This window comes from Pagrus pagrus (assembly GCF_965226575.1).
Source record: "Pagrus pagrus genome assembly, chromosome: 21".
NCBI lineage: Eukaryota > Metazoa > Chordata > Actinopteri > Spariformes > Sparidae > Pagrus > Pagrus pagrus.
Window position 1 is genome coordinate 19,754,812 of NC_140208.1, and position 18,713 is coordinate 19,773,524.

The window sequence follows — 18,713 nt, forward strand, 5'->3', positions numbered from 1 at the left end:
GAAATTAAAATTACAATTTTGATGAACTGACTTACCATCCATGCTTATTGCCAATCCTGATTTCAATATAAATAGTACAAAGAACAGGAGATGGAAGGTCAGGCAATTTTAACCTTTGAGAAAGATACAGTAATGTGTTCACTTTTTAATGAGATTGTGTCAGATGGGGCGATAATTGAAGACTACAGTCATCATTTCTGAGGCTCTAGCTAGGTATTTTCAGCACAATTCAGCCTCACTGGATCACATGAAAAATGAAAAAATGTAAATGACCTGTAACTTGAATCAGTTCTTCTCTGCCAGTCTAATGGAAAAATGGAATATTACAGGCTTCGTACAGGCAGCATTAATTGCTCTACAGCTCTTTTGTGTTGGAAATGCCAGTGTTAATGAAATTGTGTCATCTTGAATATGTGCAACATGTTTTTCTCAGTATCATACAGTTCTGTGTCTACTCTGCGTGATTAAAGTGTTGTAAATTGTGTTGGTGGCTTGTGGGTGTAGATGGGAAACAGAGATTGCACTTGTAGCACAAGCTGTAGAAGTGTAAGTACACACAGCCTTTTGTTATGGTTAAATGGTTCGTAAAGTTCAATTAGACAGAAATGGATTCAGGGTTTTTGGCCTTTGAAAACATCCACTGACTGAGGGTGCAACCAGAGCACCCAGAGCAATTGTCCAGATTATTTGACCTTTGCATGCTGGATAATTCCAATTTACAGCCACTAACATGGCAAAATGGGACACATGGAATGCATTGATAGAGGTCAATGGCTTGTGTTTGAGAATGTATGTGAGAGAATAGACGAAAGGACTGGAGGGAGAGAGAGAGATGGAAGCAGAACATGATTAGGGTGAACAGGTTGCAGGGAGGTACGGGGTAAAGATCACAGTCTGCAGCCACAGGAATTATTAATCAATGTTTAATTATGGTCAATTAGGAAAAGGGTATGTTTAAAATACAATTAAAACATTGATTACATTTGCATTTAAATTACACTCTAACAATCTCAAAGTGAAAAGACAAAAATACCGAAAAGATCATTAAATTTGATAACACAGAGACGGGAAACAAGATTTCTTTTTGGGGTCATAATAGCTTTACAAAGATTTGATAACCTGTCATACTGCAATGTAAATGTGTTGATTCAATTCAAAATATTGCTTTTTGGCCTTTTCAGCTATGGATTTGCGCCTCCTAAATAGCTGCACCTGATTATGCTTGAAATATTTTTTTCTGCCTTTTTTAGTTTCGCAAATGTTTAACTGATATATTTTAGGCTTTGTTTGATTGGCATTCCCAATGACATGAAAAGAGCCCATCTCTTCCAGGTGTATATTACTTTATGTTAAGCAAATGTAATATTATCTGTGTAACCCATAGCAGAGTTTGCGCTAATTAATGTAGATTGTGTCAGGCCATTAACTTTGATTTTCATGGTATTAACAGAGTTAATAATTGGACTGGTATTGGGACACACTTGGGCCGTCTTTTTATTTAAGATGATAATTGTTTCTCTGTGTCCCTATGGCTTTTAATATAGATATGACGTCAGACGTCTTCATCAGACAAGGGGCAGCCAACAGAGGCATCTGTAATTAACCTTCTCTGTTATGTTCATTTTTGGATTCAAATATCTTGTGGCTTCAGGCTTCAAAGACCTTAATTAGCCTGATATTTGGAGTTTTTAGTGTCTTTGTAAAGCTTCATTGGATGCACCTCTTGACACATTTGGTCTCACACTACCTCAGCTCAAATGTAAAGCAAATACAGTAGTTTGTGTGGCGTATTGTCCGACTAACTACTTCGACTAAAGGCAAAAGTGGCACCTGTTCTGAATGGCCACCCTCAAAGGCAGAGCAGAAAGCCTGCTGTTATAGCCTCCTATCTTCTTCTGCATGTTTTTGCTATTTTGTTGCAATGAAATGGGGATACTGGCACAGTCTTTTAGACAGGCTCATTTCAAAGGCATTTACAATGTTTCACTGGATGGTGCACGTGAGAAGTGGTGGAAATAGTTTTGTGAGGCATATATAAAGGCAGACTGTGAGTGAAGTAGCCTACTTTCACACCTCTGCACACCTGTGGGCGTGATTGGTGAATTATCTCTTTCAAAAAAGTAGCAACAGCTCCTGCAGTTGATTTTAACTCACATGTCTTTGTCGCCTTCCACTATTGTGTTGTTTTAGTTACTGTCTCTGGCAACTTGTACAGAAAAAATTCACTGTGACGGTCAGCCCCCTGACCAAGAGGTCTATGAACATCCCCCTGGAAAACATCATCCCTCCTCACGAGTGAGAGCCAGATAGGATCTGCTATTAACTGATGGAGATTATGTAATTATGTAATTTAGAGCAAAAAACACACTTTGTAACTTTCCACAATGCACGGTGGGTCAAGACCTCAATCACAACACATTATAACAGCATCCATATGATTATAAACAGTCGGCGGAAACATGTTTCGAGTAACAGGTGGAAATCGGGGGATGTGTCCCGTCACGCCTCTTTTGGTTCCGCAATGCCGGCATGCTGTATAAAATTACACACTGGAGCAGCTTTATGCCTGAGCTGTTTGGTTCAGTATGAACAAACAAAGGAGCCTCCGTTGCAGCGATATTGCAGAATCTCTGTGTGAAAAGCATAATTTTGTTTTCAACATTATTCTCTTCTTTCATGCAGATAAAATAGAGAATGGAGATGTGTACCAGAGGAGGAGAGGACCTCATTCAGGCAGCTCAGATGGACAGGAAACAGGAAGTAAACAACAGGAAGAGGTTGCACAGGCAAGAAGCAGCTGGCGACGAATTCTCCTCCTGATCCTCGCCATCACCATCCACAACATCCCAGGTCAGAATAAGACACAGCAGCTGACAGGGGAATTTGTTAACAATGTCATCGATATTGTTTCGCTGCTGAAGTTGAATGGAAATTCATGAAATGCACTCCTGCTCTTTTCACTGCTGTTCAGAGGGTGAAAGTCACCTCACACAATTATAAGAGTTACCACTGAGTTCCAGACTGACAGAGGTGGCGGTTTGCACATGATTATCTTATCCTGAATATCTGTATATACAGCATCAGCTGTGACCTTGGAAACATAAGCTTTCCATAAAAGGCCACAACTAGGTTGTTGATCGTGAGTAGTAGCAGAATTTTAGCAGTCATCTGGCAGCACAACGTGATGAATACCAAGATTGCGGCTGCCCTAAAACAGACAGAGGGGCAGCCAATGGAGGAAAGAACATAAGCCTCAACCCTAACAGCCATGCTAGAGTACCAAAGAGCTCATTTTGCAAAATGGAGCAACAGGAAATTTGCGAAACCTCTGCAATGGTATACATGTGATGCTAATGCTAATTTGCATTTTTAGCCACACTGACTCAGGATTTTGGTGTGACTGTTGGTCCGACACTGAAATATCTCAACGTGTATTGGATGCTATAAAATTTGATACAGACATTCATGGTCCTCAGAAGATGAATCCTTATGAGTTTGGTCATCATCTGACTGTACCTCTTATAACACTAAAAGGTTAGGCGTTGTCTTTATGAAGAATGTCTTGATAACTGTTAACTAGATTCCCCTGTGTTATGTTTTATTTTATTTATTTTTTACTGCATATTTCAACGATACACCAGTATAGGTTAAACACTTTCTTAATTTTTTAAAAGGACATGACCAGAGCAGAGTGTCTCTCGGACCCAGGCCTCATGGATCACTACAGAAACACAGCCTTAAAACTTTGACCCAACTTTATAACCTTATTTAGTGATTTGGGTAAAACTGGATAAAATGTTATGAAGAAAATATTCCCAATGTTTTTTTTTTCCCCATGATGTCCTCAGGCTAGTCTGCCTCAACTCTGGACTGATAGCTTTACTTATTGCTGAAGTAACTGCTAACTGCTGCTAGCCTGCAACCTCCCAATGAACACCTCCTGACCTGCACCATACATGTATGCAGCCTCTGAAAACGTTGATGAAGGCCAGTTACAGTACAGAGGTGATTTATGGAGTTTCCTGATGGGCAGATACTAGCAGCTTTGTTACTTAAGTAATCGGTAACAGCTGCTAAATGTAGCTGCCATTCAAAGTTGACTATGTTAGCCGTGCAGTGAGGTTAGCTGCCCTTTTCGCCAACAATGCAAGCAATAATGTACAGCAATAAAGGTAAAGAAGGTTTCCCACAGAGTGCGAGCTTGCGTGTGTGGCAGAGAGCAGGAGAGGCACATGATAACTTAGTGATGTTGCCAAGCTGTTATTGTTTCATGAACCTTAACAGAAAAATATGTGTAGATAACAAAAATAGTGTCTATTCACAGTTAATTTAAAAAAAACTCACCTGCTGTTGAGCTCCATGGAGGGCCAACAATAGAGTTACTGTGCCACATCCTGCATTAAATCTTGTTTACCAGCCCTGGGAGTTTTGTATTGAGTCCAGACCAAAAGGCTCATTGAATGTAAATACAGTGTTCTTCCTCCCTTGGAATAAACAATTTGAATATTTATAGAGAAAAATCCAGTTAAATAGACAGGTTCCTCCTGGAATACACCTTGCATTATTGAACACTACACAGAGGCCAGCAGGTTGCCATTCTGTCAAATCTAATGATCTAATTAGACTAATGACATGTCAATCAAACATCAAAGACGACACCCAGGGAAGAGCAGAATTCAATATATGGAGCTTTGTTCTGTCAGTGATGAAACAACAGCTCCAAACTAAACGGTAAATAAAGATGAATCAATTCATGTAAAAATGTAGTGAAGCAATTAACAGTCAATTTTGACATTTCTCTGGGGCTGACAGCAAACCCACCATCTCAGTCAACACCAATACTGTGTGTTTCATGTAGATTAAAGGTGTATTGGGAACATTTTTCTCATTATATTTGAGAAGTTGGGCTGGGATGGGTGTTGTTGCTGATGTAGGACTACAACGCCGACCTAGACAGTGTTTACAAAATTGGGAACACAAATAACCTTTACTTGATTTGCATTCCCTAAACGTGTTTCCCATGCCAAGCTTCGAAATATTACCTTACCCGTGTTGTTTCGTCTCTGTCGAGAATTGTAAGATGCATGTTAAATGCACAATGTGTAATTTGCCACTATGGGTCTAATTTATCAAAACAAAACAAAAGATATCTGCAGAGTGTTGTGTAGGGGAGCTGCTGCAGCTGTTCAGAGTCAGCTAGATTAGGACTAGGGGGGGCAGAGGCAGACCCTCTAGAGAAATAAACACCTAGAGTCAACGAATATTGCTCTGATCCGACGGGAGGTGAGTTCAGAGATGACTTTTTTACTTTGGGGATTATAAAGTGGATTTACCGCTAAAGACGTAGGTGACCTCCATTGTCGGGTGGTTACATAGTGTAATGTTGACGGCCGACTGGAGCTGGATGGTACATGTACAGTACTTTAATACATTAAAGTAACATTTCAGGGAGTAGAGGGGAGGAAGAAGAGAGCAAACTGCAGTTTCTGGTAATTGCTGAATGACCTGAATTTAAACACACAGACACTCACATGGTCAATTTGTGCTGTTGCTCGCTAGCTTAAAGCGTAAATTAATCAGGTTATTGCGGGCGAATAAACACTTGCATGAATTACGCAAATAAACACAAATGATCCCGCAGTCGAACTGGCTTTGCTGGTGGTGAGCACACCCTCGAACAACCACCATTGCTGATATCTGATGTGACTCAAGTAAAAAATTCATAGCCAAGGTAACATTTTAGAGTTTTTTTCATGTTATTTAGTCTAGTTCACCAACTTTATTTTCTTGGAAATAGCAATGGGCGACCAAATGAAACCATTACCTTAAACTTGTTGATTTGTGATATAATACACAGCTCAACAAAATATATAACAAAGGTTTTGTCATTTTTAGGCATTTTAATTCTTGCATATTATACCTTTAATATGTCTTATTGCTCAGGTTTCTTAACATGTTCATTGTGCAAGACTTATTGCAAAGTAGTAAACTGACTTGCAAAATTCATACTTTTGAACATAAATTACAATCCTTACATACAAAGCGAAAAACACTAAATGTTTTCCTTTCGAAGAGGGATGCCTCATATCAGCATGTTTCAGTGCTTATTACCATATGTGCAGATCACTCAATGAATATAGAAAAACAGCTGCACTGACATAATGTTGGAGAGAAAATGTGCAGCAAAGGTTAACACCATGTTGTTTTTGCTGTGTATTCGATCAGGCATCTAACATCAGAAACACTTTCATTAGACATCATACTTTTGACTTACCAGCATTTACTCCACTACATTCATCCATGGTTGGATCAATGTGTAAGTTTACATGTATCACGAGCAGAACATGGACAATGATTTTCTCATCTCATTGATATTTTCTCATATCAAATTAATGAGAAAAAAGCAGTTCTTCTTGTCTAAATGATTTTGCAAGTTACACGTGGTTTGACGCACTTGATTTCCATTAGTTCTAATTAGTAACGGCAACATCGTTTTAATACCGTGGAGAGATTGTTTGCCCGAGGGAGTGTGGATAATTAAGGACACATGTAGTGTGTAGGATGGGAGTAAATGGTGGCTGTGTTACAGAGAATACTCTGCTAAATAGGACATTTAATGTGAGAGGCCACTTCAGTAATGACTAAAACTGTTTACTGGTCACTACACACACCTTAGTTCTCATAACTGTTATGTATGCAAAATGTGCTCCTGTACAAACACACTTGCATACAGACATCAGACACAAATGCACTCATACACACAGAACAACACAGTTGTAGGTGGTGTTCACACCCACAGAGATCTCCTCTGAGGCTCTTAATGAAAAGACCTCCCACAGTCTCAACTCCAAACCAGAAAACCAGAAAACACAGAGCACATAACTCAGTTAGTTGCGAAGAATGAACAAATGAAGTAGATGGGGCCTTAAAAAAGCATAAACATAAAAAACAACCAGAACAAACATAAATTCCAGCTCATCTGGCGCAGTCCAAGTATCTGGAAGCCCGGAGATCCCGATTTGATTTGAAAAGACTTTGTTTACGCCATTTATAAGCCTGCTAAGTCAAAAGCATCAGCAGGCACCCTGTTGGAAGTAGGTGCATGAGCTTGAGTGCGTGTCGAGGGTAAAAATAATGTCTTTTCAATTCTATGTGGGCTCTTGGGGCTAAAGGAGACTTGGATCATGCAGGATGAGCTGTATGGAGCCAGTTTATGTTTTGGGGAGTTGTAAGTCCCCATCTACTTCAGTTGTTAAGGAGAAGGCTGCAACGCTGTTTTGCTGTGAAGCTCCAGAAATGTTTTGTGGACCTAGAAACTTGACCCAACTATCCAGTAGCATGGGGCTAAGTAGCTATTGACTGAATTTTCATTTTTTGGTGAACTTACTGTATCCTTTAAGTAAAAGTATAGAAGTAATATCAGCAAAATGCACCTGAGATATCAAAAGTAAAAGTATCTGTTAGAAAAAAGGCCTTTGTGACTGACATATTATCTTATATGACCTTTTATATTGTTAGGATTAACTTTTGTAGCTGGATAGTTTTAAATACTCATAATGCTTTTAAGTTCATGAGTTTAGTCCATTGGCTCCCATTTGAGAGGTCTGACTCCTCCTAATTATAAGATGAATGTAAGGAGGTGTAGGATGATTAATGGGGTAGGAAACTATTCTGCTTTAAAAATTTGTATTCTTTTTTTTCTATTCTCGTCTTTATTGTTTTTGTGAAATATTGAGTAATTCACAAATTGACTACGTTTCTAGACACAATTCAAACAGTTTATGCTTGTGCTTGTGGATGAACCATGGATGCACCTGCATACACATACCTATATGTGGTGTTTAAAGGCATACATGTACTGCGCTTTTAAAGGTACATTGGAGGATTCTGGAAAAAGACAGATGATTGTTCAGTCTCTGCCAATACAGACACCACCACACACATCCAGTGGGTCACAAGTGATGATTGAGGTAGATTTTTCCATTATTTTGATACCTGGTCCTAGTCTCATATTTGGCCTTAATTCCTGTTGGCTTTGAGGAAATTTAACTCTCAGACTCTTTGCACTTTGGCCATGTTTAAACCTGTCAGATTGCTAGTAAGTCCCACGCTGTACTTTATTTACTACTTCTCTGTTTTGGAGGTCAACACAAAGATGAACATTAGAGTTATAAAGTTATTACGTCAAGTGTCTATCGTAAATCCCTGTTTACTTTCAAGGTGTTATTATATTGCACAATAAGCTGTAGGGCCCAGAGAATAAAATAATTTGTACTGACATGAAATTCAAGGGAATAACAGCACAAAAAACACCATGCATTCTGAGTGTGTAGCCTCCAGCCTTTTCATGAAGGTTGCTCTGTATAACTGTTACTGATTTGCACTTACTAAGTTCACGATTAAGATATCAAGGAATTTCATCTGCATTCAAGCTGAGGGAAAGGAAGCTGGGAGATCAGATATTTTAGGTACATGACAAGTGATCACTATGTTGTGTGAGGTGTATGAATACACCCCAGGGACAGTCTATATTTTAACCTAAAAGGACTAAATTTAAAACACGCACGAGTCTATATTTGAATAAAGGCACAATCAAATGATCTCTTTCAAATAGTATTGGGATCACTGTAATGCTACACACTGCCTTATCTTTTCCTCACACAGGTAGTTTTCTTGAGCAAAGGCAATATCTCCATACAACATGGAAGTGAATCCAGCCATGATTCTCAGTGTACAACCTAGTCGCCAGGATAAAATGTTGGCAGTTCAGGTTTCTGCAAACCACTGATACTTTCACATTTGTACATGTCGTATCATATTGACATTTTTACAAAACATGTCATATCACATTCACATTGCATGTGGAGGTGGCGAAGGTGTGAGAGTTACAGGCGGGGTGGGAAGTGTGAAACCACTGGATGTTTCTTACTAGCCCAGGCATTTCATTTATAAGCATTACACTGGAAATGTTTTAGCAGACCCCAGGACAATTTCTTAACATGTTTGTCATGACAAAAAAAAACTCAGATGCATTACTGGTGACTGTTATTCCACTCATCATTGTATTCTATATGAAAAAGTTGGATGGTCACCTTTAACAGTAAGACGTGACAGCCATTGGTGTCTGTTTCTTTTAAAAGCCTTGAAGGGCAACATGCCACCATATATCAGCTCTTTATTAAACTGGTCATAGAGTCACTATTCAACACACTCTAGTTATCTTATAAAGCTCGAAGTTCCCCGGCTAAACACTAAATTTGGGAAAACTGCTTTCAGTTTCAGTGCTCCATCGGTTGGAACATTTTACAACGTACATTTAAACTTGATACAGTTGTACCTGTAGGTCAGTTTAAGACTTGATTTCAAACTACTCTGTGCTGTCCTGTATGTTCGTCTGCCATCTATCTTTTATGAAGTTTGGTTCAAATCTGAATTTATTATGGGTCTTCTGAAAATGTGACCAAATCTGCTGGCTGAAAAATATACATATAGTAATTTGAACAATCAATTTTGGTGAGTATAGAAAGTTGTGTGAATCAAATTGTCTTTGTAGCATGGCCTCTTAACGTCCTCCGAGTGATTCTGATTGATAACAGCTGATTACTTTTCTTGGCCCATTTCAACAGGGCTTGTTTGATACACCCATTAGACTCAGCCACAGACACTACAATGGAAAAGTCTAAAGAGCTCAGCATTGATCTGAAAGAGCACATTATTGATTTGAACAAGTCACTTGGGGCCATTTCAAAGCAGTGCATGGCACAGTTGTGTCACTGCCACAGTCAGAAAGAAAATGCAAACTATCACCTGCTGCTCAGAGAAAATTGGTCAGGATGGTCAAGAGTCAACCAAAAACTTTTAAAAAGCCATTCTTCAATGAATTAGAAGCTTCTGGAAGACAGGTGACAGTGTCCACAGTGAAGTGTGTTTTGCATCACTGTGGGCTAAGAGGCTGCCATGCAAGAAAGAAGCCCTCACTCCAGATGAGGCACCTCAAAGCTCAACTGAAGTTTGCTGCTGATCACATGGACAAAGGAAAAACCTTCTGGAGGAAAGTTCTGTGCTCAGATGAAACAAAAATTGAGTTGTTAAGCAACAATAACCAGCAATACGTTTGGAGAAGAGAAGATGAGGCCTTTAACCCCAAGAACACCATACCTACTGTCAAACATGGTGCTGGTAGTATTATGCTGTGGGGCTGTTTTGCTGTCAGTGGATCTGGTGCTCTAAAGAAAGTAAATTTAATAATGACGAAGAAGGATTATCTCCAAATTTTTTGGGAAAACCTAAAGTCCCCAGCCAGCAGATTGGGTCTTGGGTGTGCAGTTGGGTGTTCCAATGGAACAGACTTGGATGTCTATTCTCAATTTCATCTTTTGGTTTTGCCTTTGCAGACTGTATTTATAGTTAAAAAGGTATACAATATGAAGACCAGAGACTGTCTATGGGAGAAAAGCAATTTTGAATCTGAGAGAAGATGAAAAATCAAGAGCCATTGCACAAACATTGGCCATCGCCAGTACAACCATTTGGAATGTCCTAAAGAAGAAAGAAGCCGCTGGTGTACTCAGCAGCAGACATCGAACCGGTAGACAAAGGACCTGTAAAGAAAAACCCTAAAACAACTGTCTGTGACATCACCAACAACCTCCAGAGGGCAGGAGCGAAGGTATCACAATCCACCATTCGCAGAAGTCTTCGGGAACAAAAGTACAGAGGCTGCACCAGAAGATACAAACCACTCGTTAGCAATATGATTTGCCAAAAAGTACAGAGACGAGGCTCGAAAGTTCTGGGACAAAGTTTTACGGACTGATGAGACGAAGATTAACCTTTACCAAAGTGATGGAAAGGCTAATGTGTGTTCCTTTCTTTACAAGTGTGTTTGTAAACTTTTGACCGCGACTGTATATATCAAGCGTCTCAGAATTAGTCCAAGGCCTCACACTGAATGTTAATCTTAAACCAAAAATACTCCATCATGAGTGATTTACGAAGGCTTATTTTCGTGTTTGCGTTTCTAGTGTCTAAACTTTTCTCTACTTAACTTGCGTATTTTCCTATTAGGGAAAATGTTATTCATGCTCATTTCATTGCTAATAAGATTTTTTTTTTTTTAAAGTAATACTTACCATCCTTTTATTTTTTTCTGAGTTAGAATGTAATGGAAGCTTTTCAGCTGTGTAATTTTGCAGCCCTAAATCACAGGGGCCTGTTTGGCTTCTTTGAAGTGCTTCTTCACCCATCAATCATGTAATTTAACATCAGCTACAAACACTGAGGACTTTGCTCCTTTCCTCTTAGTGGCTCCTTTCTGTGATAACCCAATTTTATGATTCAGGCTGATGAAAGAGGTTCAGCTTTAAAATTGAAGAGTAATTTACATTATGTGGGGTTTAAAAAAACTGCCATTTAGTGAGTCTTTTTTCCAGGGTGCGATAAGTGCACTTATTTTTTGACACCTAGGTGAAGCCCTCATACTGGTGGTGTTAGTACACCACTCTTCCTCTTGAACAACACGAACAGCCGCTGCATGATAACTTACTGATCTTCAAAGAGCCTCCAAATGCTCCGTGATACTTGCAGAGAGAGAGCCATGACAGAAGTTTGGCAACGGTCTATCAAACTGAACAGGAGATTGATGGCAGTCTTCTCTTCCTACCATTAGGGTTGATCCCTGTTAGTGTGATTGATGGAGCATTCTTTGACAGTGACTGCTGGCAGTGGGTCTAAGCAGAATAAGAGCGAAGCAGGGATATCATAATATTACTAGAAATACAGTATATTCAGAAATAGGAGAAATTAAAGAAATTGAAGGAAATAGACCATTTTGAAGATTTTGTCCTGTTAAGCTTAAGTATTCTATCGTTTTCTTTTGAAAGGTTACTTTCCTGACTTAACTTTACTGATCCAGTTGGGGACGAATAACCACTGAAACTGTAAATAACTGTAATTACTGCCTGCAAATCCTAATATACTCAGTAGGCAGTGTAAGGGGGGATGAAGGGATATGCCACCCCCCTTGTTAGCACAATGACCAAAATGCATCCCCTTTGTTAACTTGCCATACGTCTCTATCCCCTAGTAGCAGAGAGAGTGCAGGGACAGAGGGGTTGTCAAGTTGAATATTCTACCGAGGTTTGAAGACTTTGGCGAATGTGTCAATCAAAACTTTAGGTATACTTTTATTTTGGAAGCGGAAAATTAACATGTATTGTTACGCATGTAATGTTTGGATGCTTGTTCAATCAGAGCTGCCACAGCTCTGATTGGTTGACCAGTCAGGAACACAGCCTTCGTTTGTATCATGGACAGCTAGTGGACACAAATAGGAAACTTAAACGTTATTAAACTTATGAGTAATATTAAATATTAGTAATATTATGATTTTGTCTATCCCAGACTTAACATTGTCTTCTATAGTGCCCCAGTATGTCATATTTTTCTCAGCAGGCCTTTTTAGCACTTGGTAGTGAGACAGACTCACGCATGCAGCTCAGCTGGATAAGCTCTGCTCCAGCGGTAGAGTAGTCTAAACAGTTTAATTCAGATAACGTCACATTAAACAACGTATTTATTTTTTACTTGACGAACGCAGTTTATTTGCCCCATGTCAGCGTTAATGCTGAAAACTAAGGGTGCAGCAGTCCACAGGGGAAATTCTACCCAGCTCCCCAGCAGTATGTGGTGTAATATATGTAAATCAATTAAAATGAGCTCCACCTTTACCCACAGCAATATTAAAGTAATGAACACATTGCTGCATAATTAACAGTATAATTCAATTATACAGGCTAAAATATATTACTCTGATATTGGCCAATGTAATGAGTCCTTTTCACTGTTGTCAGATGTCAAATTTTTACGGGGCAGAATAGCCCTGGACCTCACTACCTGATTTTGGTTTTAGATCATGTCAACTTCTTCACTACTCTAGAGTTTGCGGGTATGGTAACTTTTCACTGAACAAATGAACAGCAAATGTAGAAGCAATGGGAATGTATTTGTAACTGAGTACAGATTTGTGTGACAAAGAGACACTCAGAGCAACCGAGTGGTGAGTATGACTCTTGCACTGATTGAATGAGTGCTGTGGAATGGGGTAAACATGGAGGCCGTTTTGAGTTAGCAAAAATATCAAAAGGAAAAGAAACTTAGCAGAAAATTTAATACACTCAAATGAGTATATTCGATTTAATATAAATGGTGGAACAAATGAATAAAGCCTGTTTGTAATATATGCCTGATGATGAGAAATTACATAAGGCAAAGTTATGAAAAGTTCATTTTTTCCATCAGGGCCAAAGCAGAAACACACACTGTGGAATATTTTTGCAATACAAATATTTTTTTTGGAGTGCCTCTAAACATAAGTGATGAGTGACTATATTTCTTGAGATGTTGCAGTATTGCACAGGATAAAATCACCGTTTTAGTCAAGTAATTTCTAGTATTCTTGATCTAGTAGATTATTGCACATTTTGAAATGGCGCCTTGCGGTCCCTGATCATGGGAGGATGAAAAGCAACAGCATAAAGAAAGATGAGAGAAGACTTTGATGTGTGTTAAAGGAACATCTCAGCCAAAAACTGATGAAAAGAGGAGTAAAATTAACCTAAAATGTTATAGCTCTGCAGTAAGAAAAAAAAGGAGCGGGAGCTGGGAGAGGGGAGGCACAGTAATGGCAGGCTCAGTGAAAGCAGTACGCAGACGGATGAGGAGAGGAGATTAAAGGGAAGTGCGATGGAAATGAGTGGCTGCTGTGACAATGGGCTGTCAGCAGCAGTATCGTCACACTCGCTTAAAAGAGCATAGAACATTAAGCAGGAATTGGATAAGACTGCTGCGCACACACAGGCACACACAAACACACACATGCACACAATTGCGTCGAGACTCAGACACATTCACAGGCAAGTACACACTCTTTTGCCCAAAGCTAGTCTGAGTTTTCTCTGGGGAGTGAAAAAAGCACATAAAGACAGACACAGGTGACAATACAAAACACCTAACATTCCTGCTGTGACAGAATTGAAGACTCACACTTAGCTACATTCTCAGGAATTATCTCAACCTGTCATCACTGTTTGCCATAGACAAGTTTATTTAGACTATTTGAAAAAACTCTGACGAATAAGGTTTGGCCTATGTGTCTTTTTGGAGTGTTTGGCTATTGTTGAATCCTTGACAGACCTTTGGGTTTTTAACAATTTCGGCTCATAATGACCGCAATACAGGTGGGTGAGAAATTAATGGAAAAAGACAGTGTAAAGGGTTTGAGTGAGATGCTGGAACAGCTGTTCCTTGGAATCGATTCTCTAAATCTGTGGTGCTCTACTGAAAGGATTAACTTTATTCTTCTTAAAAATATTCCCTAATTACTGTAAATGTGTGAAGGTGGTGCAAAGCTAACATTATCTGGTGACTGTGAAGACCAAAGCACATGATTCACATAATTATCATACTCATCAAACCATCCAGTGACCCATTGTTCCCTGTAGATAGGGAAAGGTCATACAATAAATGAGCACACTCAGAAAAAATGTGTGTTTATATTGGATTTTCAGTGACCCTTCCCTCTTAAGGTTTTATAGCTGTCACATAGACACACATAAGCATTTCTGGGGGTCTACTCAGAGAATGGTTGGCAGGGGTAAGCGTAGCTTTCAGAGGCTGAGTAGTTGATTTAGCTCTTGTTAAAAAGCAAGCTTAAAAATAGAAAAGAAACAAGAATAACTGGGTGTTGAGACTAAAAACACATCTAAATAATATAAGGTTTTTCGCTCCAGGCAAAGGTGAGATATTGAAATCCAGAAAACCCAGTTTGGGTTTCATATCTTCGAATTTGCTTCATATTCTTGAGTTTTATAGACTGAAAACACTGCTCAGTCATATATCTCTGAGACAGGATTTTGGGGGGGTTTCGGCTGTGTCGAGCAAAGTGGTGCGCAAAGCCCGGCACACCACTTTTGCATGCTAAAATGCTAATAATGACAAAGCTAACATGTTGATGTTTAGCAGGTAATGTTTACCATGTTCACCATCTTAGTTTAGCATGTTAACATTTGCTAATAAGCACTAAACACAATGTACACCTGAGGCTGATTAACTGCACGAGATGGTTTGTTACACGGAACATCTTGAGAGGTGCTTCTATGAAATGTTTGGAAAAGGGCAGGCATTTAAAAAAAAAAAATGGCAGGCGAGTGGACAGACCATCTGTCTATCACCGTCTACCTTCAACCAACCAGATCAACAGTAGGAGAGCGCTAACACAAGTAAAGCCAGTTGGTAAATCAAACTCTTACCAAAGGCAGTCAAAAGAAGAGTGAAAACATTTTGCATCAAGAAAAGCCTTTAGTGCCGTTCTTTGCTCTTCTTCCAATGAAATATACTCTCCAGTTCTGATTTAACTGATGCTTTAGCAACTATACTTACCTCTTGAGGAGCCGCCATTGCCGTATTAAAAAGACAAAGTATTGGACAAAATAAAATTTAGACCTGGTGATGGCACTAGATGAGAAGTAACAGGATCATAATTTATCCTGACGGGAACATTAGTGTCTCTACCAAATTTCATAGCAATTTTTCAATCACTGTTAAGATATAAAAAAAAAAAAGTCAAAAGTCATCCTCTTGGGACAGTTGTTGAATTATTACTGACACTACTAAAGTGGTTGGACCGTCCAACAACCAGCATTGCCATCCCTAGAGCCATGCTGCTACAGGAGCTGATGAAAATCTAGGTCACATAGGATAAAAACATATTCCAAATTGATGTAATGTAATGTGATGGAAAAGCATATAATTCTGTCAAGACTTCCTCCAACCATCCACTCAATAAGAACAGAAAAAATACAAAAGATAGGATTCTGATGTTTTTGGACATTGACAACACTCTGAAGTCACAACAATGTCACGTCAAATGTACTTCCTCACTGTGGAGCCACGGCACTGCCCTCTGATTCAATGCAGAATGCTTGCTGCCTGCAGAATATTGTAACAATCCTCAAGATAGCCATTCAATAACCCTGAGATGCAGACAAAGACAGGAAAATATGAGTCTTGTGAGTAAAACGTATGTTAATAGGTATGTGGGCGTTTAGTGCTCCCCTACAAACCCTGGTCTCTGTCTTGGAACACAAACTTCAAGCTAACATTTCCAGCTGTGTAACCGTATTATAGGGGTGAAGCTATTGTCAGAAAACCCTTATTCTTGTTCCAAAAGAGCAGATTATACTGTTTTTTTTATTGATGTATTAACTTTCCCAGAGGTCCAACAGATAGTAGCATCAGTGGTGTTTCAGACATTAAGAGGATGATGTCAGTAACATTAAGTGTGTGATAACATTTCCTTACCATTTAAGAAAATTCATTTATGTGTCTCTTTAAATCAGTTAAGATTTTAAAAAACGTCTTTTCTGGGCCTTGTTCCAACTGTCAAACACCAACCACTGAAACTCAGCTAATGTTTTATTCAAAAACAGTTGATGGTTTTCCAATGCCAACGGAGTTTCTACCAGCCCCATGGCATTTCAGACAGTTCCAAAGGATTGAGGTGAATAGTAGATGGGACCCACGGTATGACTGAAGGGTCCTTTTGCTCATAATGGTACTACAATATGTCCCCCTGTAATGGGCCGGAGGGAATTTGATTATAACCCGTGTGCACTGTTATCAGAGGTAATGACAGGCATTAGATTATGATGAAGTAGCCACTGGTCTGCAGCTGCAGGGGCACCAGAATACCAATCTCTTACTCTCTCTGGTTTCTGCTCTCCTTCCTCTTATTTGCATCTTCTTACTTCTCTCATTCTCTCCGTGCCTTATCTTAATCTTTGTCACTTGTTCTAAGTGTAATGCACTTAAAGCTCTTTGAGTCCTCTCCTAGTAGTAATTGTAGTTTTTATTCATCTAATAGGTGACCTTTGGTTATGAATTCCAGTTTTTTATGTGCTTCTCTAAGCATGATTATATTTGGTAAGCATGTGTAGCTCCAGCTTTCACGTTTACTCAGAGTACAATGACAGCACAGGTATTCCTGTGTCCACCCTTTTCAACAGCAAGGCTGTGCTCGTCAGTCTGTACGTTGTAAAGGTTGTTTTTAGTTGTTGGATCAGTCACCATTTGGGTTGAGTGGGTTTCTGGTTTTACCAGCCCAGTCCAGTTTACGAGATTCAACTGTTTAGATGTTGTGCTAACTGGCTAAACTGGCATTTTCAGGTATAACATCAGGTTGAGAGAACTAGCAGCATGTGGCTAGTTAGCAGGAGCCTGGGATAGCCTATTAGCTCAGTTCCACAGGTGGTGCTGAGCTTTTGTCTTATAATGATGTACTTAACTGAGAGTGCTACTATATTTCTCAGTCTGAAGTCCTGAAGAGAAATCTCTCATCAGTAACAAGTTAGTGCAGGTTATGCTGAAGCTCATAAGCATATACTCACTGTTTTTGTAGCCTGCGGTACAAATCCTCATTTTGAGCCGCTGCTCATTTTTGCCTTGTTAAAGTTCCTGTATTACACTGTTAATACAAACTATACCTCCTTTATCTGCTTCAAATTGATGTGAAACTTAAGATGAAGATAGGCTAAGTTGAATGTTGGGCGTGAGAAATGAAAACACAACATGTTGCAGTTGCCCTGATGGACTGTACTATTGCTGCACCCTCATACATTTTTAAACTAGATTTTTAAGTCAGCCCAACACTACTGTAGTCGCTATGCTCAATTTATCTTTGTATTTGCCAATAGCTGATGTAATTGTTTGTAATGTGCTTGAGTCTGATTGGTGTTCTGCTGCTGAGGTGAGTAAATAGAGCAGGTATGTGTAGTCATGGGCTCCTATAACTCCTCAGCTCTTGGCATTTATTCATGGCATTTTATAATATGATATATAGTACATACTAATATGTGTACGTAATGGCACAAATAAACATAACATCCCCACTCTTAATTTCTTGCTTATGACTTTATTTCCAAATGAAAAGCAAAACCTCAAGTCTACAATTACACAAGTAGCTCTGTGTGGCTGCGAAGGTGCTTTTATACAGGCAACAGTTCCTGCCACCAACACAGCCTGCTGCATAGGTAGGCAGCACAACAATGGTAAATTGAGCTAATTAATACATAATACCTCATTGGTTGAAATAGTACAAAGGTTTTCCCCATACTTGTGTGCTGGATTATGTCTTGGTCCTCTGCCTCTCTAGAATCTCCACTTGTTGTAAATTCACAGGGACGAGAAGACTCCAGGCCTTGAGCTAAGCTAACCCGCTGGCTGTTGCTTGCAGACATAAATGGTACTAATCTTCACATCTAACTTCCGCCAGGAAAGCAAATGAGAGAATTCCCCCAATGTTAAACTATTCCTTTGATCGGAACCTGATTTTAACTGTATCTGAGGACCCTAAACTAGCTATAGCACACTGGTTTATTAAGACAGCAGTTAAAAAGCAATCTGTTTGGAGTAACATTTGCTTAATAGTAAGATTTTATACTAGCCCAATGAATTTTTGAGATTAGTCTCTATGAATCAGGCCATATTGCTTACCATTCCAGTAAATGTAATGTATTTAAAACAGTGGGTCCCAGCAGACATGTCCATTGGCCACTGTGGCAGGGTTAACAGCTTGCTGTCTGAAAGCTGTCTTAATGGTCATTAAGCAACAGAAACAATAGAAAGAGGAGGAAGAAATGTGCTTCTCTGAGGTGATT

At 39.3% G+C, this 18,713-nt stretch overlaps 1 protein-coding gene across 2 annotated transcripts in view; it reads left to right on the forward strand.

The window, feature by feature from the left end:
- Nucleotides 1-18,713, forward strand: part of slc39a11 (solute carrier family 39, member 11) — a 122,101-nt gene that overhangs the window by 93,206 nt on the left and 10,182 nt on the right. For both annotated transcript variants that reach the window (XM_084341974.1, XM_084341975.1), the window contains exon 6: nucleotides 2,683-2,850. In XM_084341974.1, the coding sequence (XP_084198100.1) occupies nucleotides 2,683-2,850 (168 nt within the window). The remainder of the gene's footprint in view (nucleotides 1-2,682; nucleotides 2,851-18,713) is intronic.